Raw genomic sequence first — 26,332 nt, 5'->3', positions numbered from 1 at the left:
AGCTCACAGATTTGCTTTGGCCAGTGGGAGCAGCTCTGTACCGTTTCTAAGCAGCCTGGACACACAAGAAGAGCTCCATTTTCCACCACAGCCCTGCTCCTTCGTACACTGCTAAGTAAATGGGGCTGAGAGAGGAGCCGTATGCAAATGGCAGGCAAGGTCACATGGCTTTATTTCTCCCTCTGAAGCCAGCTCCCCAAGCCGGTAAGAAGCGCACAGCTCGCCGGTGATAAACAGCCACGCTTTAGTTATCACTTCCCTTAAGTTAAGGAGGACAGGCGAGTGATGGATGGGCAGGAATTTGGTTATCAGGGAGGGCTGTCAGCTGGAGTCGCCTATCTCCGCACACATTTAGCAGGGCATCATTATGCGATGGCATGGAGTTAAAATATGACCAAGGGTATTGAAAGAAAGAAAGATGGGATTAAATAATAGCAAATTGAGCAACAATAAAGGCGCGTGAGGCGAGGACGTTATCGTAGGAGTGACACCTTTTATCTCGGTCTGGGGAGCTAGAGCAGGGCACAGATTGGTCCTTCCTCCACTATTGTATCCTCTTGTACAAACAGAGGCAGATAAAATGTGTCACCAGTGCGATAGCATATCAATTAACCCGAATTAGCCAGGGGGTCAAGCCAAGAAATAGGGGTTTCTCATTTCAACAGGTTCCTTAGTCTCTGCTATGAGCCACCACATTAATACGGGGGGGAAGGGAGGGGAATGGATAATTGAATTCAGTCACTCAGGTGGTCCTAGTGTATAAAAAATTAATGCTCGAGTCTCCTGACTAATTGGACTTGGTTCATGTCCATCTGCATCTGGGTTCAGGATGTCAGAAGACAAAGAAATTGGGCCAGTTTCTACACAGAGGGTGTACCGATACTGAGCCAGTTAGAAGAACAAGTCCCTCTTCAGGAAAGATAAAGAGACATTAAATCTTGCTCTTTATGGACCTGGTCTCAGCCTTTAAAAAAACAACCACCATGCACTGTAGGCCTTGTTGTGTAACACACGCAGAATACTTTAATGACAGTCTTGCCAAGCCCCAGCGCACTGGGGACAGGAGGGGTTGGCAGCAGCATCTTCTCACCATCCTTCTCCAGCCTTGCAACCCACTCCCCATTTGACCGCGTCCCCTCCCAAACGTTCTCAGCTCAGAGGGAAATTGGCAATGCTGATCTAAGCAACATGGGGCATAGCAGCACAAGACAGGGGGCACCCAGAGCAGGGTGACAGCGTGAGAAGCGGGGGCTGGAAATGCCTCCCAATAATGCCACACGGTTTAAAGCAGGGGTGACCAAAACGTGGACTGAAGGCTCCTTGCAGAACATGGAGCTCTGAGTTTTAGCAGAGGGGCAGTCTAAGCCTACAGCTCCCAGGATGCATTGTTCCATCTTGATCAGAAGGTGGCTGCTCAGGTGAAGATAGAGAGCTGCATGCTGAGACACCAAATCTCTGGTGGACATTCTTCAGTATAAAAGGTGAAGGGGCAGTAGTATGGTCCCATGCAAGACCCGCCCCTTCAGAAACCTGGCAAGGGGGGGAAATTTGGGTGCCCCCCAACACAGATTGTGCAGTGGGGGTAGAATAGCCACATATTTGGATAGGTAAGGTGCTACATCTGACTGAGAAATGGGTGCTGAGAGCTGTGATTATAAAAATACAGCTAAAGGCTTGTTTACACTAGAAAGCTGCACCAGTTTAACTAAAGGAGTGAATTTAAACCAATTTACTTAGGCCAGAACAAAACCCTCGGGAGAGAAGTACCGCCACATTTAATAGTGATTTCATTTTGGTTCAAAGCAATTTAAACCATTGATTTTTTTCAACTTTTCCATCTGTACTTCAGTTACTCTCTAAAGAAAGAACAGGAGGACTTGTGGCACCTTAGAGACTAACCCATGTATTTGAGGGTAAGCTTTCGGAATGCATCCAATGAAGTGAGCTGTAGCTCACAAAAGCTTAAGCTCAAATGCATCGGTTAGTCTCTAAGGTGCCACAAGTCCTCCTTTTCTTTTTGCGAATACAGACTAACACGGCTGCTGCCCTGACACCTCTCTAAAGAAAGGGTGTGCTCTCATTGGTCGATACAGCCATTTAAACATGTTGATTTACAACTAAATAGAGACTGTGTACTAGATTTGGTACAGCTTTTTGCTACTTAGGAAGGTGCACTGTAACGATAGACATTAAATTAAGCAATTATATAGCTTAATATTTTCAGATGCTCATTAACTGTACATTTTAGTATGTTAGAAAATGGTGAATGATCTATTGCTTATTTACTACTATTGTGCCATATTTATAAAGCTTGACCTCGGGTGTCAGATGTTTTCCCGATTCTTTCTTTATATGGCAAAGCAGCCTTTCACAAAGTTTTTGATGGAAGCTCATGGACTCGACATATTTATTTTTTTATTTAAAATGTTTTAAGAGATAAATTTAGGCCTTAACATATTTCGCATTACATTCAGATTTCATTTTAAACAGGTATATTTTTAAAAAGAAAAGCTTATTATAACTTAAACAAAATAAGAAAAACCCTATTTTTTTCCAAAAAGTTCATCCATTTTTATCCACCCTGTTCCGATTTATCTTAAGGTGACTGGAAACAGGTTTAAACTAAATCAAAATAATCCCCTCTTAGAAGAGTATCCACACAAGGGGCTTTGCACTGATTTTAATTAAACTAGTTTAAATAAACTACTTTCCTTTGTAGACGAGAGTTAGTGAACTTGGGCACACTGACTTGGAAACTTCTCCCCTCATGCCTGAGTTCTGAGGACAGCCTTGGTGACTTCACGCTCAGCTGTCCAGGGATAACACACATGGCTGCCTTTCAGCACAGATGGAGTATCCCAGGCCTTTGGCACAACATACCACAAAGAAGCCAGGAAACAATACTTTCCTATGAGACAACAGGTGCTGTGAAAGTCAATCCCAGGTGTAGAGGCAAAAGTCATGACCTCACAGGGCTGTCATCCGTGACATCATAATTCCATAAAAGGGAGATGGATTGTGACACTTGCGTAATTGTATCCTGAACTAAATTCCCTCTGCTGATTCAACAGATACAATATTCTTCTCCATTTTTTGTACAAAACACTCACCCTTCACTGAAAAGCACCCTCCTCTCAGGAGGGACACTGCCGTGGCTGATAACCATGCACAAAGGAGGTCAAGAAGTGGAGAAAAGCATTGTATACAACAGGTTTCAGAGTAACAGCCGTGTTAGTCTGTATTCGCAAAAAGAAAAGGAGTACTTGTGGCACCTTAGAGACTAACCAATTTATTTGAGCATGAGCTTTCGTGAGCTACAGCTCACTTCATCGGATGCATACCGTGGAAACTGCAGCAGACTTTATATACACACAGAGATCATAAAACAGTACCTCCTCCCACCCCACTGTCCTGCTGGTAATAGCTTATCTAAAGTGATCATCAAGTTGGTCCATTTCCAGCACAAATCCAGGTTTTCTCACCCTCCACCCCCCCACACACAAACTCACTCTCCTGCTGGTAATAGCCCATCCAAAGTGACAACTCTCTACACAATGTGCATGATAATCAAGGTGGGCCATTTCCTGCACAAATCCAGGTTCTCTCACCCCCCTCCAAAAAATACACACACAAACTCACTATCCTGCTGGTAACCTCCTGTGTTTTTGGAGGGGGGTGAGGGGGTGAGAGAACCTGGATTTGTGCAGGAAATGGCCCAACTTGATTATCATGCACATTGTGTAGAGAGTTGTCACTTTGGATGGGCTATTACCAGCAGGAGAGTGAGTTTGTGTGTGGGGGGGTGGAGGGTGAGAAAACCAGGATTTGTGCTGGAAATGGCCCAACTTGATGATCACTTTAGATAAGCTATTACCAGCAGGACAGTGGGGTGGGAGGAGGTATTGTTTTATGACCTCTGTGTGTATATAAAGTCTGCTGCAGTTTCCACGGTATGCATCCGATGAAGTGAGCTGTAGCTCACGAAAGCTCATGCTCAAATAAATTGGTTAGTCTCTAAGGTGCCACAAGTTACTCTTTTTCTTATTGTATACAACAGAAACTACAGACAGAATATAGTTCAGACCACCAGTTTCTAAAGCTCAGTGTGTCAAGTTCATCCAAACATTTATTATTTTAATCCAGGGTAAGAGGCTCCTGATTCACCCAACCTTGAAGCCCTTGCACTGTTCAAGCGACACTCTTCCCTGCCAATGGGGATGATCGACCTTCATGCCCAACCCAAACCAAGTATCAAGTGTTTCTACAGGTAGCGGTGCAGTGCACTTCACCTCCGCCGGGTTCTACTGGGAGTGGGATTTTGCTAACCGGTATAGAGCAGAGGTGGCTAGAGTCTGGTTTGTTTATTTCCAGCTACCTATGAAACAAACAGCTAGCTACGACTCGCCAGGCATGCAGAACCCCCCTTTGCTATTTGCACACTCACTGGGCAGAGTCTAAAGCACACAGTCTAAATTCCCTTAGGATGCCGCTGCTTCCTGTAGTCTTCTGCCCCACCTGCAGACAGGTAGAGCACCCAGGGCCAGCAAGGGCCTAGCAAACCCAGGTACAAACCTGTCGTCAAATTAGCCACACACAAACTCACTACCAAGGGCAGAGCTGAAGCTCCCCCCACACACGCACCACCTGGGAACAGAACAGAGGCATAAGGAGAACAGGGCAATTGGCCCATTCATGCTCCTTTCCGTGAGGCTCCAACGAGTAAAGACAGAAGCAGTTACCCATGTCTGAGACTCGTTTGAAGAGCGGGGCAAGGCCCTGACAATCACAACCACAATCAGTTCAAAATAAACCCAGAGCTCAGAGAGGTGTAGCTTGGTTAAATTCACAGAAGCTGGACATCCTGCTCACCAGACCTCTCAGAGCGATGGGCGTGGGACAAGCGATCACAAGGATGGGGCTCCCCGTCCAAGAGTGGAAGCTCCCCTGCTTTACTGGTCCCTGCCGGAGAGGAGTGCTCCGTGCTACGCTAGCGCCAAGTTCCCATCCTCCCGCCAAGAACGCGGCAGATCCTTTCCCGTCTGCACGCCAAACAGCCCAAGAGGCAGCAGCAGTTAAAATTCACAAGCGGCCGCTGTAGAAAGACAATACACTTGTGAGTGTCAAAAAGCACTCTGTTTTCCTCCCAACCCAGAGACAGTGCCTTCACCCGCCCCTGGCCTTCCTCCCACCATCGCAGCTCTCTCCACTGTCAGTGCAACGCGCCTATAAGCTGCAAGTCAGCTTTAAATATCAGTGTGCAGGAAGCAGGGACACGAGAGGAAGGAAGTGGGAACAGGCAGTGTGAGCCTCCGACGGCTGTCAGGGAACACTAATGAATTTCAGCCCCAGCAGCCCTGCCTCGGATGGGCTGAGGCGAGGAGGAGAGTTACATGCTCCTGCCGCTATGGCTCCTCACGGTCCTTTTCAAAGCCCCACAGTTAATAAATGTCATTGCTGAGCCGGCAGCTGCGCTCCTTGAACTGGCTGGGACGGCAGAATCCAGGGTCCCAGGAGAGCACGCTCTCCTCCACTTTACCACACCGATGCCGACCGTAGAGAGAACCAGGCAGCACAGCTACTGGCCAGTATGGAGTACTCCAGGCCAGAGGGAGCATCGTGTCAGATTGCAGGGAGGAGTTATCCGGGCTTTTAGGCAGCGTCCATCACCATGGTACCTACAGAGGGTGTGCATGATTGGGGCCATATGCTGAAGGTAAGGTTCTCTCTGAAATACCAGGCTTAATAGTCTAACAGTGTCACAGCAGCTTCTTAGTTCCTAAAGAATTTCCTTTAGGCCTCGCATCCACAGTGGGTGCTTCACCGATCACTCTCCCTGCTATCAGCCCCAGCACTAAGCTTCACTCGATTCTGCTTCCAGCGTCTTGTGAGCAAGCACTAGATCAGAACACTGCCGTACCGGTGTACCAGTAACACCCTCAACCGGACAGACGGATGCGTGCCAGGACAGACAGACACGCCATTCCCTTGACTGGACGTTCTGTAGGGAACAGCTAGGGAGACAGACAGACACGTATGTTCTGGCAGCCATGAAGGGGTTAAAGAGTGATTTGCCCCTTTGAAAAGGGATGGGACTCATTCCTGAGGCACCAGCATGGTAAAGGAGTCAGAGCCCGGTATTACACACACAACACGAAGGTCACTGAAAGTCTTCCTTACAAATGTCAACCTGTCACTTCCAGATATTAATGAGGGCTGACCAGCAGCTAAAAGGCATCCATGCTCCATTAGTAATAAGAGACAAGAGGCAACATGCAAGGAAGAGCACACAACAAGGCGTGCGGAGACACCAGTGGATCTGCACGGCCCTGGGAGGTGTGGTGATGCACAAGATCATAAGCCTTGTGCCTGAGAAGGGAAGCTATTCCCATACAACCCCACTCACTGGAGTGTGTTATTGTTTTCCCTTAATCTTTAACTGAATTAGTGTAATGAGGCCAACAAGCCCAGACCTAAGCAATTATTCTACTACCTTCACGTTCAGAACCATCCTTTCCTCTGCACAGCTTGTTTTGGAAGCAATTTTTCTGCATATGCAAGGTACATTTCTGCCAGAATGGCCTGAGGGACAGGCTGTAATTCCCATGCTTGGGATTCTTAAAGACTGCCCTGGACAAGACGCCTCTTAGGGAGCCGTCCTGCATGAATCTAACAGTTTCATAGGTAGTTGCCATCTCTCACCTTTATGGCAATACCCTTGCCCCCTCAACTTCTGCTTGGGACAAAGGAGTTTGGGAGGCACCTGACAGTCAAACACTCCAAGCACCAGGCAAATGAATAAGGCGGTTAGCTCCGGCAGAGAACGAATGTGATTCACGCACAAGAAAAACAATTCTGCTACAGCACCAAGGCAGCAGCTCTAGAAGTCACCATTATACTCATTAGCTTTCGGCCTAGTCCTGAAAAGCTGAGTGCCCGCAGCTGCTATTCGATCTAATGAGAGTTGAAGGCACTCAGCAGGATCCGGCTCTGTGTTGGTATTCGCCCTGTCCAGAGTCGAGCTGAGACGCGATCTCAAAATTGAAAGTAGGGCTGCAACACAGCAGGGATTCAGCCTTCGAGAGGTGAACGTTTATCAACAATTGTGTTCATGCGATGCTACAATAAATCGATGTGCTAACGCTCAGCAGGTTCTCTTCAGGAGAGTCACAGCTCTATATGCTGGGCCTAATTCTGCTTCCTGGTACGCTGGGATGAATCAGGAATAACTCCACTTGAAGTCAGTGAGGTATTAGTGGAAGCAAGATCAGAATGCGGCTTTTTGTTTTCATTTACCAATATCATTCCCATGGGTCTAGGTTCCTGCTCCGGTGACAGCAGAGGCTTTGCACCCTTCCAGATCAATGAAGGAATGTGCAGGGGTTTCAAAGGAGAAGGAACTGGAGCTCTTCGAGATGCGTGTCCCCACGGGTGCTCCGCTTCAGGCACCCAGTGATTTTCACTACAAGTGCCCGTTCAGCCCACGCATGTGCTCTAGGAATCCTCATGCCCCGTGGCAGGGACACAGAGAGCTGCATGGGCGAACCGCCCTCCGTTCCTTCTCTACCACTAAGACTCACGAGAGAAAATGCTGGAGCAGAGGGGAAGGAGGGAGGGAAGTGGAGCACCCATAGGGACACACATCTTGAAGAACTCCAGTTACTGCACAAGGTGAGTAACCGCACCTTCTTCAAGTGGTGTCCCTATGGGTGACCCACTTCAGGTGACTCCCGAACAGCATCCCCATAGGGAGAGCCATTGCTAATACTGAAGACAGAACGGCATCGCCAATGGCAGCATCTGACCTAGAGGCATGAACCAACGCACGGTGTTTGGAAAAAGTTTGTACTGAAGTCCAGCTCTGCAAATTTCATCACCTTCTGGGTGACTGTCAGCAAGTCATTTCCCTTCTTTCTCGGTCTCTCTTTTCCTTCCCACCTTTTGCCGGTCTTGTAGCCTGTAATCTCTTTGGGGCAGGGACTCAGAGTGGGAGTCAGAGTGCTTACAACAACTGGGCCCAATTTTGGTGGTGGCTCTAATAATATAATGTAAGTACCATTAGCCCCCCAATCTAAGAGCAGCCAGTTCTCTGCCACGAAGGGGGCCTCTAAACTCAACACGGCAGGTTAAGGAATGTGGGCAGCCAGCTGGGTCACTGGACCAGCAGACTTTCCTGCAGTGCTTTACGTTTCTGACGATAGGGTCCGGAGTTTTGCAGCCCTGCCGCATGCGGGCCTGGGGCTGAATGGTTCATATTGAAATTTTACAGCTCTCCCTCGGCAGACACTTAACACTGAGTCCCCAAGGCGCACAAGGAGCCCCACAGGAAAAGTGACATCAGAAAATTCATGACAGCTCTTCCAATTAAGGCAGGTGGACTGCACAGTCTCTTTGCAAAAAGAAAAGGAATACTTGTGGCACCTTAGAGACTAACCAATTTATTTGAGCATGAGCTTTCGTGAGCTACAGCTCACTTCATCAGATGCAAGTCTGATGAAGTCTCTTTGGGCTTCCTCATGCTGCTCAGCTTGTGGATCTCAATGTCAATTGGAAAGAATCTCCCCTCTAGGGAGAGCATCAATGGGGACCACCTCTCAACAGTGGACTGCTCAACAGATTCCCAGCTGCTCACTGAAGGGATGGGGAAATTTCTGCCCCTTAAACACAGAGTTCCCCTGCCTGGCGCACGCACCTGCCCTCCTCTCCTCACAGCAACATGTTATTTACCTACCACAGAAGAGTTTCTTCTTTTGCATCCATTTGCAGGGCAGTCCCGTGGTCTGAACCCAAGAGACAAAGACCCTCTTCTGGTGTCCTTGCCCCTCCAGCACCAAAATGCACAGCAAGCTCATCTCCACTGCCAACCCAAGCTTTCTCCTCCTGACCAACATCTGTGCCCCCTCCCTGACTTCAGCTGGAGCAACATGAGGGAGAGAAAAGAAATCCAGCAGAAGGAAACTCTCTCCTGTGTGAAGGCACAAAAACAGAGACTCACACACCCCCCGAGGCAAAGCAGAACATGATACCTAAGCAAGCTCTCAGCATGGTTACCACACCAGCATTCTCTCATGCCTGCTGTGTTCGGAGCAGCCTGCCCCCCCCCCCCCCCCCCCGGATAACAAGGTCTGAATCTGATTTTCCACGGAAGCGCTAAGCCCCAATTTAGATCTGCGTGAGCGTAAACAAGTTTGGCTTTCATTGTAGAGAGAGAATGCTCCTCCACCTCAGGAACAGGCTGCCATTAGCATGTGCTTCACCAGACACAGAGCAGGCAAATTCTCCAGAGCAAAGGACAAGTGCAGCAATTAGAATGCAAGGGGGTGCAGAAGCTGTTTAACTGTGTGACCTCAGAGGTCACCGCAGCTGACTCCCAGCCCTGTATAAATATTGTATGAGTTGGTGAGCGAGGCCTTTCCAAGTGCTGTCCCTCCCCCTCCACCATCACATTCTGCATCTAGCTAGACACGTCAGCAACGTTATTTACAGATTTGAACAACCAGAAAAATCACTCGGGTAAATGAGATAGAATGGGGGTGAAGGCTGCTTGCTGGAGCAGGCTGCTGCAGCCAAGAGACCAGGGATAGAAAGCACTCCCTGCTTTCCCCGTCACCATGCACCCCTCTCCTGCATTCGTTAGTTATTAGCATGCAATCACCTGTTGGTGTAATCAGCTCTTTAACCAGTGCAGAAGTGCCACTGACGACAAGGGGGAGGAGGAGGAGCAGACAGCGCTAGAGGAGAGCTACCCGTTTAGGCAACAGGAAGGCTTTTGTGGGACTCCCCTCTTCTTCAAAGGCTGCCCAAGTGTGCATGTCAGATGCTGCTGGATCTCCAGTACTACCAGGTGGGACACAGAGAGATGCTGCACGGCCTCAGCAGCAGCTCTCCTGGCCCTTCCCGGTGGCCAGGCCTACACTGGGAGTACTATGTACCAGCACGCCTCATGTGGATGCAGCTTTATACCAGCAACCTGCGCTTTCAGTGGTACAGCTTATTCCCGCTCCCCTCCATCCCCGCACCCAAGCAAATAAAGTTACATTGGCAAAAGTGCAGTTTTATGGGTGTGAGCACGTCTACACTAGGCACACTTCACAAACCGCACCTCTGCACGCCCCACACAGACATAGCTATGCCAGCGAAATCTCAGCGTGCAGACTGGTCCTTCGCTTCCCAGCGCAAGGGGACCCTTCACCGAACAACTTAGCTTCCTCTCCTCTAAAGCCCTCCAGGAACCCCTCCAGCCCAGCTTCATCCACTCCACCCCTGAGATGGACCTTAGAGTACCCAATGGTGGCTAAACCTACAGGCCTCCATCCTGATCCCTCTCAGCCACTCTGTGTGAGAGTCACCATCACCTTGGTGTCTGAGAGACTCTCCATCCTGAGCTTCTGCCCTCTCCTGCCAACCACTCGCAATGCTGCCTTCAGAGAAGCTGCTTGCTCCCCTGCCCTCCTTCTGCAGGGGTCTGCCAGGGCCCTGCCTTTTCCTCTGTTGCCCACCTTTCAGATCACCGTGGAACCATGCAAAGCTTCTGCAGTGCTCCTGGGCCACGAAGCCAGAAACCAGCCCCAAATCCTGGTCTCCTACACCCTTCTCCCTCTTCCTTCCACTCTTCTTCCCCTGCTAACCATCCCCCTCTGCTCTCAGCTCTCATTTTATACGCCTTGCATCACCAGGGGATAGCACAGTAGAATTCAGACGCACCCTGTCCACTCCTGGAGTCTCCACAGCACATTGCCAAACATACCCAGTCAGTCACACGCACTGACTAGAGCTGGCAGGTGTGCACACGCTCCCTCCTGTATGTTTTTTCACCTAGATTGTAAGCTCATCAGGGCAGGGACCCATCAAAGGGGCACACAAATGCATGGCCATAAGAATCATTGCCCCGTGTTCTTGGGAGCACCGGGGGGAGGGGACACAGGAAGAGACGCAGTCCTTGGAGCGTAGCTTGACACGGCCCCAGCTGCCCGGGGGGCTCTTGCAGAGCCAACCCAGCCACTCCATACAGGACAACAGGGCGTTTGTATTCTGGGCACCAGGCAGAGCGAGGAGCAAAGTTCAATAGTTTCAGCACACCTCAGCCTGAGCTTCCCGCCAGCAGCCTCCCATTGCACTGTGCCAGGTCACTGAGCCCGCGAGCCTGGTTGTACCGCCCTGGCCTCTCCCAAGGGGACTGCGCCATTAGCAGGCTTACCCCTCCATGGGCAAGGGAGACGAGATGGATGGGAAGAGCGAGAGAGGGAAGGGACAATGGGGGAAAGGTCTGAGAACTCTCTCCCGAGCCCCGTATTGAGCGCAAGCACCCAAGCCGCTGTGCAACTCTTGCACTCCTGATCTAATGCTCCCTGACAGGCCTCTGAAGACGGCGAGCTGTTTGCAGTCAGCACTGTGATTTGTTAGTAATTATTTTCACAGTGTCACACCGCTGTCACTCTCTTAACAAAGAGACAGGCAGCCTGAGGCTGCCTGTGAGAGAGAATCAGCAGCGAAAAGGGACTGTCAGGCACCCAGAGACTCTCTGCTCCTCTGGGTTCTATAACAGAGCCCTTACCAGGTTCTAAGGGAACATCTCGGAAGTGGCAAGTCAGAGTCGTCTGACACCCTGGCCCCACAGATGGGAATTTCCCCCTTACGCAAACCCACCCTAAACCTGACAGGGTTAGATCTCCTTAAACTCTTCATGTGCTTCCGGCCCACAGCCACCAAAGGGAACTTTAGCTATTGATGACGTCACACTCTCCTTTTAAGCTCTAATTTCTTTTAATGTGGCCATGCCATGAGACTGTTCTCGGTAAGCACGATAACCCTGCGATGAAATCCCACACAACCTCAGTGCATGTGCACGCACTGATCCATTCACACCAACCCAGTGCTGTGCATTTCTTCAGCCTGGCCTCACCAGCTAGATCACACCGCTGCATTCTGCCTGGCATTTTACAATGCCAGGGGACCTTGGCAGCTTCCCCACACCTGAAATATACAGCCTAATGATTTGTTTCCCCTGCTACCATGCACACATCACACGAACATGCTGAGAACCTCCCTTAACCACCTCCATCCATCTCGTACCTGCTATGTAACAGTTGTGATCCTTCCTTCGGCTAACTTGTCAGTCAAAGGTAATCACCCTTTCCCAGTAACCGTGGAGCCTGCTCAGGCCCCTAAGGAACAGAAGCTATTTTGGCACCTGATGTGTCACACAATATAAGTGTAGCTAGATGAAAGAGAGACACCTGGCCAGCTAGCCTTTAGAGTTCCCTTGATCTCCACACAGAAAGCTAGTGGATTTGCTTTTGAGCAATTCAAGGTTTGTATTACAGCGGAGAGGAACAGTCTTCCTCCCGCTCTCCTCAGAGACAAAGCACAAGGGTCATTCTCTGTAGCAGCACGGAGAGATGGGTGTTAATTCATCTTCCTAGCACAGAGAGAGTTTGGAGATATTAAACCTCATGATATAAGCAAAACCCTCCCATAATTAACTGCATGGAAGAGCACTAGCTCAGAGGGCAGCTCCCTTTCAGGGGTCTTTTTAATAACCAAGAAATGGCACATATATGCTGTGAAGAATTAGGATCACCACTGGGAAGCTAAATGGTCCATAAAATGTAACCGCTCTCTTCAGAGCTGGGAGTGCAGCACGCTACCACAGAGGAGAGACCATGGCAGCTTCACCCCAGCCCCACAGCGTGCAGACTGAAGAGGACATCCATGTGAAGGGGAAGTCATGTTCACCCTTTGCCTAAGGACTTCCTATTGGCAACACCAACCCCAGTACTGCCTCAGCAGACTCTATGGCCCGGCGTGCAGAGAAGTGGAGTCAATGCAGCAAAGGTGGAGACTGCCTGGGGGAAGCTGGAGAAGGGAAGGAAATGCGCACCTAGGAACGAGGGAGCTGTGAAGAGAAGGGAGGAGAAAGCCAAAGGCCAGAGGAATGTTAGTGTCCAAAGAGAAGCCGATAATGCTAACTAGAGCTAGGCGAGCTTTCCCCCACACACCCTGTTGCTGCTCCATATCCCTCTTCCTTCCCTCCTCCATTCTCTCCCATCTCACTTCTTGTTCCTCCGTTTGCTCTAGGTGTCTCAATCTGTCTTTTCAAGTCTATCCCGGATGATCCCAGAACATAAAATTCCAGCTTTGGAGAGCTTGGCTCAACACCGCAAGAAGCAAGTGCCCCGGCCATGCCCATGGAACAGGGACTACCTGTCAGAATGGATCATGCTAGTGACTCTGAAGGCTAGCACTGAGTTCCAGTTCCCTCAGGGCTGGGATCCTGGAGCCCATGCCCCCTGCTCCTCAGGAAATGGTGGGACGCTGCAGGGCAAGGCACTAGAGAATGCCAGGTAAGGAAAACATTGAGATGGACTCAAGGTGACTCAATCAGTCTTTGACAACAAGGAGCCTGAAGAGGAAAAAGACTTGAGAGCGCTGAACCCATCTGGAGAAATGGCCCCCAACAGCAGTGACGACAAGGAGAAAATACTGCCAAGCAAGCATACGAGTTGCGAGTTATATTAGACCTCAACCACCTCATGGTAAGAGTGGAGTCGGTGAAATGGGAGCGCAGCGCTGCCCGGTTGGAAGCATTACACGTTCTGGAGGCTCTCCAACCAGAGAAGCGATGTCCAGCCAAGTCATTGGGAAGGCAAGTGCCGACACACAACAGCTTTGCTTAGGCTTCGAGAGAGAGAGCTGGGGCCCCCAGAGTACAAAGCTGACGCATTAAAGCAGGTGAAGCGATGTGGCTGTCCAAAGCCAGACAATCAGATTCCTCACAGTCGCATGTGCCTCACAATCACGCACTGCTGTAGCTCTCACACACACGCCAATGGACAAAACTGCCCAAGCCCCTACAGGCATTCAGTGCCTGTGGTCTTCATGATACCAGTCTTTCAGATTGCTTGGGAGGGGGGAAGAAGGGGGCACTGTGCGGAAGAAATGCAGGTGGAAGGGGCGCCCCTTTAGGCCCAGGGCTCCAGGAGCGTGCCAGTCCTCCTCTCCCTATCACATTAATCTGCTTTTTACCATTCCTCCATATCACAGATTCATAGACTCTAAAACCAGAAGGGACCATCGAGTGAGTCTTTCTGCATGGCAAGGGCCACAGAATTTCACCCAGGGATTCCTGCAGTGGAGGGAATGGTTCTTCCTTTTTACACAAGTGAAGGCTTCGAGTCCAATAACTAGTGGTTGGACTAGAGCATCTCTTTCAGCAAGGCCGCCAATCTCTGTGTAAAGACACCCAGTGGTGCAGAACCCACCGCACCTCATTCCAGTGGTGGTTCCCCGCTTCATGCCCAGATATCAACGGCATTCTCTCTCACTCTTCCCCACGTTACCCCATCTCTCCAGCGTTTCTCTATTGCCTACAAAATCATCGCCACTTTTCTGGCTCCTCACTCTATGTTCCTGATTCCCAAACAGAAGCATCCACACCCTCTTGAGATGGATTCACGTCAAAGTTCACAATGTTTTCAACCAGCACCTCTCCAACGACATCAGAACCAGGAACAGGGCCCTTACCCTGTGCGTGCTGAAGACTGGCAACACTGGCGTTTACAGTCTGGGCAGGGTAACTCCTACAGAAACGGTATCATTACAAGCCTTTCCCCAAAAGGAATTCAGGAAAAGTTACACATCTCAGAGAAACCAGGCATGTCACAGAACTCCTCATGGACCATCAGATCTCAAACAGAACTAGAAACAGAAGATGGCCACCAGAGGCAGTCCCTGCAAAGGGATAATGAAGGCCAAGACTGCGAGACATTTGAAATAAATACGGGGCGGGGGGATCTTAAAAGGAAAAATACAGAACTTATTTCACAAAAATGACTTCAGTTAATTTTGTTTTTAAAATACACCAACTCTGTGGTGGTCAGTTAAGTGACTTTAGTCAGTGCTGCTGGTGAATTAACAGTGAGGGACTCACTGCAATTGCTAGACTCGAGCAGGTGGGAAGACGCCTTTACGAGCTTTTCCTACTTAGCCCTGCCAATGCACCTCAATCTCTGCGGATGTTGCTCTATTCCCAACCTGCAGGCTCTCCCCCCTCCCCCCACTACTAGTCCAGTCTTGGGTTCCCAACACACAGCTCTGATGCCCCTCACCTCTGCCCTGCCACACCCCAAGCTATCCCAGTCCCAGGCCCCTTCTGAGCTCAGACTGAAACATGGCTAGAGGCAGAGAAAGCAAGAAGGTTTTCTGCCAAATTCCGATGCATGGTCCTGTCAATGCACCTGAATCGTGGCCTACAAAACTACTCCCCCAAGCAAAGACTGCCTGGCCCATCCTGGGTACTGTCATAGAGAAGAGCATCCACAAGGGGTATACTAACGCTATCAATTCACTTTCACTCATGACCAAACATGGATTTTAACCCAAGCCTCTAGAAGCAAAAGGCTAGGAAGTGCCAACCCACTAAAACACTAAGGTCCCAGATTTGAAAGAGCAAAAGCATTCCTCCCTTGAGCCTGCTGGGTAGGCCTCCGTCATTCTAAAGAAGCCTGATTTGCTCTTAACTTGCAGCTGACTTGTCAGCATAACTCGCAAAAGAAGAATTAAAACAGTAAAATAAATAAAGCAACGGTATAATTCCCTGCTAAGAGTTCACTAATGTGCATCCTAAAAAGTGCACCAAGGCCTATAAACATTTCAAGCCACTTCACTATGTTTTATCGCTATATTAGAGAGAGAGCATTTGCCTTTTACCACTGACTTAACAAAATAAAAAACTTCTGCACAAGTCGTTTTCTGTGAAGAAATCCTTGGATCTGCCACAGAAAGCATTACAATAGCATCTTTGCTTTGGAGTACATACAGTTAGCAACACCTCTGCCACTGATATTCCTGGTACGTTCATGGATCTGATGGCACTCATTTTTATGTAATCCTGTAACCATGCACAGGGTTAGATGGATGGTCTTCTGGTTAAGGCACTGGACTGGGACTCAGAAGAGTGGGTTCAATTCCCAGCTCTGCCTCAGACTGTGTGAATGACCTTGGGCATGGCACTTAATCTCACTGTGTCTCACTTCCCTCGTTATGAAAGGGGGATAATACTTCTCTAGGCCAGACGGGTGTTAAAGGATAAATCCATGAAGGCTTGGGAGGTGATGGGGTCCATATATGCAGACAGATAAGACAGCGTTTTAAAAGAGGGAAAACATACTAAGCCAAATCCCCTGCCCCAAAGAGTTTACAAAACAAGAGCTCAATTCAGCTAAGTGTCAAGCATCCTGTGTTTCCACTGAAATCCCAACACATCCATAAGCTGCTCCCCCTTTTTGGCCCCTCAAGATGTATGTTACACGTGTCATCAAATGCTACCTCAGTGTAAGTTTTATCACTTAATCACTGGTGCAAGTTACATTTCAGGGGCAACACTGCTGAACCTGGGCCAAGGACTGAGCCTGCTTATACCAGGTCTGAGCGTGGCCCTGCAGCTTTTCAACTCCGAAAGTCAAGCCTTGCAATAGGCTAAAGGAATTCTCCTGTTGAGCGCACACCCTGTGTGCCTAACGAGGCTCTATCCTCACTCGTGTGTTTTAGCTTGGCAGGTCTGGTGCCCCTTTCATCTTTTGCTTCAGGTAGCTTCTTTAATTAATAACATTTCTGTGCCGACACAGGGAACTTTACACCCAGAATGAATGGCCCTCTCTCATTAGAACCACTACTGTCATGATGTATTCGAGAGCAGGAGGATGATTCATTTCCTTGTCTGAGGACAGAGAGGGCTTTTTTGGGGGAGGGTGGTGGAAGAGGTTTTATAATGAGTGACTTGTATTTGTTGAAGCTGATATGTGACTGTCGGCTTGAATTGCCTTGTCAGGACAAGCCTTCAGAAAGGTGATGTTCCCACTCAGGAGGTTTTCCTCATTAAAGAAATTGCATCTTAACAAGAGGGAAGGGGAGAGGTGGGAAGAGAACAGCCGTCTCTCCCTCTCCAGCCTGGTTCGTGCTCATCAGCAGTCGATCCAAATACAAAGACAGGATCAGCTTCTCATTTTCCAGCCCCCTTTCGAGCTTGGCACTCTGTCTCTGCTAGGGATTTAATCCACCTAGGAAAAGTAAGAAGCGTCTCCTATTCTGCCACACGCTCTGGGGGTTTACAGCCCATCCCAGGTGGTTGTGGCAAGGCTGGGCATCCTTATCAGCTTTGGAAAACCTCCACAGCCCACCACAGAAGCTGCTGGACTTTCCCCCACATCTAGGTTCTTGTGATTCACATGCCTGGCTGGAGGAGGCAGATTGAACAGAAAACCCTTGAGATCTTGGGTATTCCAAACAAGTTCCACTCCACAAGAAAAACAATCACTGCAGCCAAACGATCTCATGTCACCTGGAGGATCCACGCCAAATACAGGTGTTAAAGCCCCAAGCAGCAGCACTTCCACCTCCCCTGCCACAGACCGGGGTTTCTCTAGCCATTCACAGGGTGCTGCCTTAATACACAGGAATTCCTCCTGCATCAAGGCCCTCCATTGGGTTTGGCAGGTTCACCACAGCCTACTTCTGACTTTTTCTACCTTACTTGTTTACCCATCCCACCCACCCAGTCCCCATCTCCAGCACTGAGGCATCGGCCTTGCCCCTTTCTACCCACGGTCACCACAATTCAGCCTGTTTGCTTGCCCACCACCCCACAATACCTGTACCCTGGGACAGGGAGGAACGCAGTGCACAACTGGTGTTACACCTCCTACAGTATGGGCCCAGCCAAAGAGAAACAGTCTCTGGGCGACCATCTTCCTTAGCGCCCCCTCCCCTCCATCATCCTCTGACCCTAATGACAGGTGCACCGGAAATACCCGAGACAGACAGGACAGCCCAAACCCAGTAACGCCTCAGATCTCCTCCAGCCCACGGAGGTGTGAACACAATCTTGCTCCTTAACGATTCTTCCATGGGGCAGCACTGAACACTCCTGCTGCCTACCCGTTCCCGTTGAGCATGACTGAACCAGGATCAACGGAAAACGAGAACACTGCACAGCAGGAGAAAGCTGGGTAAAAAGGCTGGAGCTTGCCCCTGTTGGGCAGAGATGGTCTCAAGGTGTTTGCACTTGAGAATCGCAGATGAAAAGTGCTATAGAAGTGGAACCTATTATTAAAACAGGAAGCTGATAAAAGGAGAAGCAGGGCTGGAAACCAGGCCAGCCTCTGGCTAGGACCTCTGAAGATTTCATAAGCAAGGAAGCGATGCTGCGAGAAATGGAGTTAATGACTCAGTAGGTGGGGTTCTTCTCCTGAAGAAGACAGGCATATTGCTAGGGGCACTAGGCTACCGGAGGTGCTAAGGAAGACAAAGAGGACCTGACCCTCCGTGGTTATTAGAGACCTGGTTTTCACAAGAGCGAGTGGAGTTAGTCCTGGTATCCTGGTCAAGTTCCACATGTCACCAACTCCCCTTGGAGTTTCAATAACACGTTATTCAAGTTCATGCCCCCTCATATGCAGGTCTGCTAGCACAGAATAGCTGCCATGCTTCACCCCAGAGGGGGTACGTTTCAGCGGAGAGTTGAAGTGATCCTTAAGCAGGGGGATGTGAGAAGCCACTTTTGGGCTATTGAGGATCAGAGATCCTAGAGGAAGACAAGTGGTCAAAGGGCTATGCACCAAAAGCAGGTATTCTACTATTTCCCCCAACATGAAGACGGCCTGAAAATGTCAGGCATAGCCTCAAACACACGCCCCTTAGCTGTGCAGTGCTGATCGTGTTCTTTCAGACGCATCTCACCTAGTTTTACTGGTGTTCCTCTGGAATGCAAGAGAACTTTAGTACCAGTTAATGCTGCCAAATTATCTCTGTAGTACACTCAAACATCAAGCCCTTCACTCCACTGATACTTGGACAAGTAGCCACCACCTTTTCCCCACCCGGAGAAGTGCCAGTTATTTATACAGGTGCATTGGGCAGCCCTTCCCGGAGCACACCGCGCATCCCGCACAGCCCCCCAGGGCTAGTCTTTGGCATGTTTCCTGGACATGCTGCATCCCAGAAGCTGCATCTTTTTGTCCATATGGCCCTGTTGCCGTTCTCTGCCTTTCCTGTTTAAAAAGAGATGTAGCTCAGTTCTGCTTTGCTAAACCCCATTTGGCAATGTGTCTACACACATGCAAACTTAATTAGTTCAGGAGGGAGATCTGGCATTTGAGGTGATGGATAAAAGTAATGGGAAGTGAGACAAGCCTGAGCTGGCAGTGAGTTCTTACTCAAGCCCCATTCACTGGCATGCTGCTAATCAGATGTGACGCTACACCTGGCTGTGCCCAATCAGCGCCAGAGCAGAGTGATGTGCTATTCGCTAACAGGTTGAGGGCAGACTCCGTTTCCGTGAGCTTGGAAACATGAAATGCATTTTCCACTTTGCCTTGGAGAAGCTTAGAGATGAAATTCTTAACATAACAGTTAAAAAAAAAAAAAAAAAAAAAAACAGAGAAGAGAGAACCGAACCACTCGTTCCACTCACGGCACCCTTGTGGGGTCTCTCTTTCCAACTGGCCGGAAATGACAGGTCACAAATGAAGAGTTAAGTTTCCAAGCTCCAGCATGCTACACAGCACCTCTGGCTGGCCAGCTCCCATACCCCTGCTGGGGGAGACACCATTCACCCTGCTCTGTTCAGGGGGTTGTAGTTGAACTACTTCCAAAGACTACTGCATTTTTCAATGTGAGGAGGGAGCGACCCCGTGGAATCAGGTCAATGAGCTGATGGCAGGCCCATGGCAGACCTGAGGTAGGGTGCACATGTCATCAAGACCGCTGTGTCCAAAAAGTCACTCTATCCTACGTACGATGCACACGAGCCAGAAAGAGGATAAACAGGGACTTCACCCAACCCTAGATGCCAAGGATAGAATAATAGGACTGGAAGGGACCTCAAGAGGTCATCTGGTCCAGTCCCCTGCACTCAAGGCAGGACTAATTATCTAGACCATTCCTGGCAGGTGTTTGTCTAACCTGCTCTTCAAAGTCTCCAATGATGGTGATTTCACACCCTCCCTAGGCAATTTATTCCAATGCTTAACTACCCTGACAGTTAGGAAGTTTTTCCTAATGTCCCACCTAAACGGCCCTTGCTGAAATATAAGCCCATTGCTTCTTGTCCTATCCTCAGAGGTTAAGAAAACCTATTTTTCTTCCTCCTCCTTATAACATCCTTTTACATACTTGAAAATGGTTATGTTCCCTCTCAGTCTTCTCTTTTCCAGACTAAGCAAACCCAATTTTTTCAATCTTCCCTCAGAGGTCATGTTTTCTAGACCTTTAATAATTTTTGCTGCTCTTCTCTGGACACTCTCCCATTTGTCCATGTCCTTCCTGAAATGTGGCACCCAAAATTGGACACAATATTCCAGTTGAGGCCTAATCAGCGCGGAGTAGAGCGGAAGAATTACTTCTCATGTCTTGCTTACAACACTCCTACTAATACATCCCAGAATGATGTTCACCTTTTTTTTGCAACAGCGTTACACTGTTGACTCATATTTAGCTTGTGGTCCACAATGATCCCCAGATCCCTTTCCGCAGTACTCCTTCCTAGGCAGTCAGTTCCCATTTTGTATGTGTGCAACTGATTGTTCCTTCCTAAGTGGAGTACTTTGCATTTGTCCTTATTGAATTTCATCCTATTTACTTCAAACCACTTCTCCAGTTTGTCCAGATCATTTTGAATTTTAATCCTATCCTCCAAAGCACTTGCAACCCCTCCCAGGTTGGTATCGTCTACAAACTTTATAAGTGTATTCTCTGTGCCATTATCTAAACCAGTGGTGGGCAACCTGCAGCTCATCAGTGAAATCCAAGGGTAGCCAACCTATGGCACGTGTGCTGATTTTCAGTGGCACTCACACTGCCTGGGTCCTGGCCACCGGTCCAGGGGGCTCTGCATTTTAATTTAATTTTAAATGAAGCTTCTTAAACGTTTTAAAAATCTTATTTACTTTACATACAACAATAGTCTAGTTATATATTAAAGACTTATAGAAAGAGACCCTCTAAAAACGTTAAAATGTATTACTGGCACGCGAAACCTCAAATTACAGTGAATAAACAAAGACTTGGAACACCACTTCTGAAAGGTTGCCGACCCCTGGTGTAATCTGATTGCGGGCCACAAGACATTTTGCTGCCATTGACCGTCCACAGGCACAGCCCACCGCTGCTCGCCATTCCCAGCCAATGGAAGCTGGGAGCGTGTGGGATGCTGAACAGCTGCGGGAATCAACGGTGGGACGCTGAACAGCTGTTTGGGGCCTTGGAGAAAAATCAGCAACCCCAAAATAAAGAGACCACAGCCCTGCCCTCCATCCCCAAAATACAGCTTCTGGCTAGCAAACCTAGAAGGTAGCCTATTCAATACAGAAGCTACCCTAGGCTGTACACCCCCGCTAGAAAAGCAGTTACATGCACAATGAAAGAGACAGAATGACTGGCCTTGTACATGGGCACCCTTCCCTAGTAACACCAGAAGGAGTAGGATCAAGGCCTGACTCAATACAGCAGTAAGGCATGGAAGAGCCAAGAGGGGAGAACAGATCAGAAATGACCGGCCAACACCCCCAACGCCTTCTTTGTGCTGGTCTTCTGTAAAAGTTTAAATACAAAATTACATGGAAATTAAACCCCACAGTAATACACATAAGGGAAAGGTGTCCACGTCAACCCGAGGCATGGCCCTGATAAAGACCTCTCTGTTGACACAAGGGCAAGTGAGCAATGATTTTGTCTAGATGAGAGCAGATTTGTCGTCCCTGCAGGGCTTGTGCTGCAACTTCAGTCCCTGTGTTTCTCAAGATCTCACGAACCAGAGTGCGAGCAGAGAAGGACCAGCAGCTACACCAAGACCAGACTGTGAAATGGAGCCTTCTCCAGAGTTGTGTGCATTTTATTTAACCTTAACACCAGGGGAAATGGATGTGAAACTGAAAACCAAGCAACACCAATGGCGAGTTGTAGATGTCAGTTGAGTGCTGGACGTGTCAAGCCCGCGCCTTGATCGATGTGATAAAAACAGCAGCCTTTACCGGGCACTTAAACAAAGAAAAGCCACTGAAAGGTGATGGGTGCCCAGGTGAATTCAGGGCTCTGTGACACTATGTATCCTACACTGCATTCTGCGTCATTTCCTTCTTAGACCGCAAGGGCTACTTTTTAAATAGCAGGCCCAACTCAATGTGCAAAGACGCGTGCAGAATGGTACACCGATATGCATGTATGCAAATGGCGACATCGACGCCTAAATGGCCACTTGCAGCACGGACCAGCCAGTCTGTAAACGTGATTGCAGTTACTGAGCGCACCACTCTAGCATGCCAGCCTTGGACCCCGGGTTTTTATTTTTCTTTTAGATGACGGCCCAGCAGCTACTGTCCATTTGGTACACCAGGAAGACAGAGAAGGTCTGGACTACGAAAGCTAGCCAATGGTCATCCCTCGATTCAGGAATACAGAACCAGTGACCACCCTACATACATACACCCTTCCGCCCCACTCTTTATTCCCTGAGGCTGTGCTGGCTGCATGCGGCACAATGTGGTAAATGGAACGTCATTTCCAGGAAGGGGCAGGTATTTATCCTCGAAGCCTGCCACATGGTCGCACTCAGGAGAGGGGCAGAGATCAAGTAGCCAGGGACCAGAATGGGTAGAAACAGAAGGAACATCCTACTGCGCTTGCCAATTCAGAGAAAATAATGGATACAAATGGAGCTATCCCAAAGCCCCCAGTTTAAACCCTTCAATGGGTGTGGGGTCAAACTCACTTGCTACCCTACCCAGTGACCATGTACAAAGCCTTTCTCCTTGATCAATCTTCCTCCCATTCCCCTTGCCGTTATCACTTCTGATTATGCATGGCCCTCAACAACCATGCAGTGGACAAAGACTACGGGCAGCTCAATACCTGTAAGCAGTCGGGGCTTGGAGGCAGACGGGGAACGCTGCCGGAATCGGGATGGTACGGAGAGAACATGCGAGTTTTTCAGCATCAACTGAAACACACTGTTAAGGTGAGTGTTGGTTTGAACTGAGACAAGGCCCCAGCAGAACTAAGATGTGAGAATTAACAGGGAGAGGAAATCATCAACATGCTCTTTCCCTCCCCACCAAACAAAAACGTGCATGAAGTTACACGAATCATCCCACTGCACCAGCAAGAGCTAGGCAATGGGAAAGGAGGAAACATTTCCCACAAGCATGCAGTAACAAAACCCTGTGCAGCTTCCCTTCCCATACTCACATTACTTTCAAATCCCAATCTCCGCAGGTTACAAAAATCGACTTGACGCTAGGATCTAAGAGGCCTTCCTTCGCCATCCACTCATCGACCCTCTGAAAGGAACGCAGGGAAAGAGGATGAGCTTTGTAGACAGGGAAGAGCCACAACAGTTAAACACAGATAAGCTCCTCGCTATCAGACAAGAAGAAAATTGTGATCTTATCCAGCAGCAGCCCCCACCCCTCTCTCCCTTTCTTCGCTCACATCATCTCAACAAGAGCACGTTTGGACCTTGGAAGATTTCCAACAGGAAACAACAGGCGACCAGTGCAGAGATGATCTTATCAGACACTACAAAAGCTCTGCTCACAAAAGAACAGGAATCATAAAATATTACTTAGCCCCCCCACACCCATTTTCCCCTTCCCTTCATCAAATAAGCTGTAACATTATATTTTAGGGCTGTCAATTAATTTCAGTTAACTCATTAGATTAATTTTTTAAATTGCGATTAACTTTTTTGAGTTAATCGTGATTAATCGCCATTTTAATCTCACTGTTAAGCAATAGAATGCCAAGTTAAATTTTTAAATATTTTTTAATAATTATTAAATATTTTTGGATGTTTTTCTACATTTTCATATATATTGGTTTCAATTACAACACAGAATATGAAGTATAAAAAGCTCACTTTATATTATTTTTTATTACAAATATTTGCATGGTAAAAATGATAAATAAAAGAAATAATATTTTTCAATTCACCTGATACAAGTACTGAAATGCAATCTCTTTATCCTGAAAGTGCAACTTACAAATGTAGATTTTTTTTTTGTTACATAGCTGAACTCAAAAATAAAACAATGTAAAACTTTAGAGCCTACAAGACCACTCAGTCCTACTTCTTGTTCAGCCAATCACTCAGACAAACAAGTTTGTTTACATTTGTGAGAGATAAAGCTGCCCACTTCTTAATTACAATGTCACCTGAAAGTAAGAACAGGCGTTCACACGGCACTGTTGTAGCCAGCATCACACGATATTTATGTGCCAGATGTGCTAAAGATTCGTATGCCTTTTCATACTTCAGCCACCATTCCAGAGGACATGCTTCGGTGCTGATGATGCTCGTTAAAAAAATAATGTGTTAATTAAATTTCTGACTGAACTCCTTGGGGGAGAATTGTATGTCTCCAGCTGTGTTACCCACATTCCGCCACGTGTTTCATGTTATAGCAATCTCGGATGATGACCCACTACATGTTGTTCATTTTAAGAACACTTTCACTGCAGATTTGACAAAATGCAAAGAAGGTACCAGTGTGAGATTTCTAAGGATAGCTAAAGCACTCGACCCAAGATTTAAGGATCTGAAGTGCTTTCCAAAATCTGAGAGGGATGAGGTGTGGAGCGTGCTTTCAGAAGACTTAAAAGAGCAACACTCTGCCATGGAATCTATAGGACCTGAACCACCACCACCACCAAAAAAAGATCAACTTTCTACTGATGGCATCTAACTCAGATGATGAAAACGACCATACGTCAGTCCACATTGCTTTGGATCATTATCGAGCAGAACCTGTTGTCAGCATGGACACATGTCCTCCGGAATGGTGGCGGAAGCATGAAGGGACACATGAATCTTCAGCGCATCTGGCACAAATATCTTGTGACGCCGGTTGCAACAGTGCCATGAGAACGCCTGTTCTCACTTTCAGGTGACATTGTAAACGAGAAGTGGGCAGCATTATCTCCTGCAAATGTGAACAAACTTGTCTGTCTGAGCGATTGGCTGAACAAGAAGTAGGACTGAGTGAACTTGTAGACTCTAAAGTTTTACATTGTTTTATTTTTGAATGCAGGGTATTTCTACATAATTCTACATTTGTAAATTCAACTTTCACGATAAAGAGATTGCACTACAGTACTTGCAATAGGAGAATTGAAAAATACAGTTTCTTTTGTTTTTTAACAGTGCAAGTATTTGTAATAAAAATAAATATAAACTCCTACTGTACACTTTGTATTCTGTGTTGTAATTGAAATCAATATATTTGAAAATGTAAAAAACATCCAAAAATATTTAAATAAATGGTATTTATTATTAACAGTGCAATTAATCATGATTAATTTTTTAATCGCTTGACAGCCCTATTATATTTCAAAGTTTCCTCCAATAGAGAGCCATGCCCTTATTTCTTGAAGTTCTGCCGATTTTTTAAAGAAGCTCGAAATTAACCCAGAGATCATGGAGGAGCCCCCACAGACTGCGAACTGAAGGAAAATAAGCCACAAAACAGATACGAATGAGAGATTCTCATTCAACTCACCCTCATTTCCGAGGGACAACCATCCTGGGATGGGATTTTTCACCTACAGCACATCACCTGGGTCGCAATGAATATGACACATAAGATGGACGCTTATGGGTGCACAGGCATGCATGCCACCATTACAAACTCAGTACACACGCACACCCTGGTTTTGAAGAGTTGGACACCTTTTCCTTCCTTCTTCTAGTTCTACTGTTCCAGCTGGAATTAATTCTGTGTTCGTGAAGTGCTTTGAGATCTCCAGGTGGCAGACACTGCACAAGTCAGCATTACGCACTCTTGCGGCCAATATTCTCAGTATCGTTTCAATGGGCGAAGTGCATCTCCGCTCCCTGCCCATGACGCGCGCAGCTCCTGAAACAGAAGGCTCCCCCTCGAGGCGGCCACGCGGCTTGGGCACGTGAAGAGATTCTAGTCACGTACAGGGCAGCAACGGCAACGCAGGCTGCTCTGCAGCATGACTGCTACGACCTGACAGCTCACCGTTCAGAGCCGCTTTCTCCACGGCCAGAGGAGAAGAGGGGAAGGAACGTGGCCACCTACAGCAGCAGACAACTGCCTTATTCACCCACACTTGAAATACAGGGAGCAGCAGCCAGGCTGCCTAAACCAACAACCCCCAGAGAAGCCAAAGCATAATCCCATTTTAATCTAGAAATAGGCAGATTTATTATTTGCTTTGCAGATAAGCCTAAGAGCCCCAAACACTGTCAAGGCCCCACTGCGCTGGGAACCGTACAGACAAAGAACAAAGGAGACCATCCCTGGCCCAGCGAGCTCAGGCC

General features: G+C 48.1%; 1 protein-coding gene across 3 annotated transcripts in view; it reads right to left on the bottom strand.

Moving 5' to 3' along the window:
- ERI3 (ERI1 exoribonuclease family member 3) overlaps positions 1-26,332 on the bottom strand; it is a 245,271-nt gene that overhangs the window by 162,963 nt on the left and 55,976 nt on the right. For all 3 annotated transcript variants that reach the window (XM_048860341.2, XM_048860342.2, XM_048860343.2), the window contains exon 5: positions 23,236-23,327. In XM_048860341.2, the coding sequence (XP_048716298.1) occupies positions 23,236-23,327 (92 nt within the window). The remainder of the gene's footprint in view (positions 1-23,235; positions 23,328-26,332) is intronic.

The sequence above is a fragment of the Caretta caretta genome, chromosome 8 (assembly GCF_965140235.1).
Source record: "Caretta caretta isolate rCarCar2 chromosome 8, rCarCar1.hap1, whole genome shotgun sequence".
NCBI classification, from domain to species: domain Eukaryota; kingdom Metazoa; phylum Chordata; order Testudines; family Cheloniidae; genus Caretta; species Caretta caretta.
This window is presented reverse-complemented; position numbering and strand designations above follow the sequence as displayed.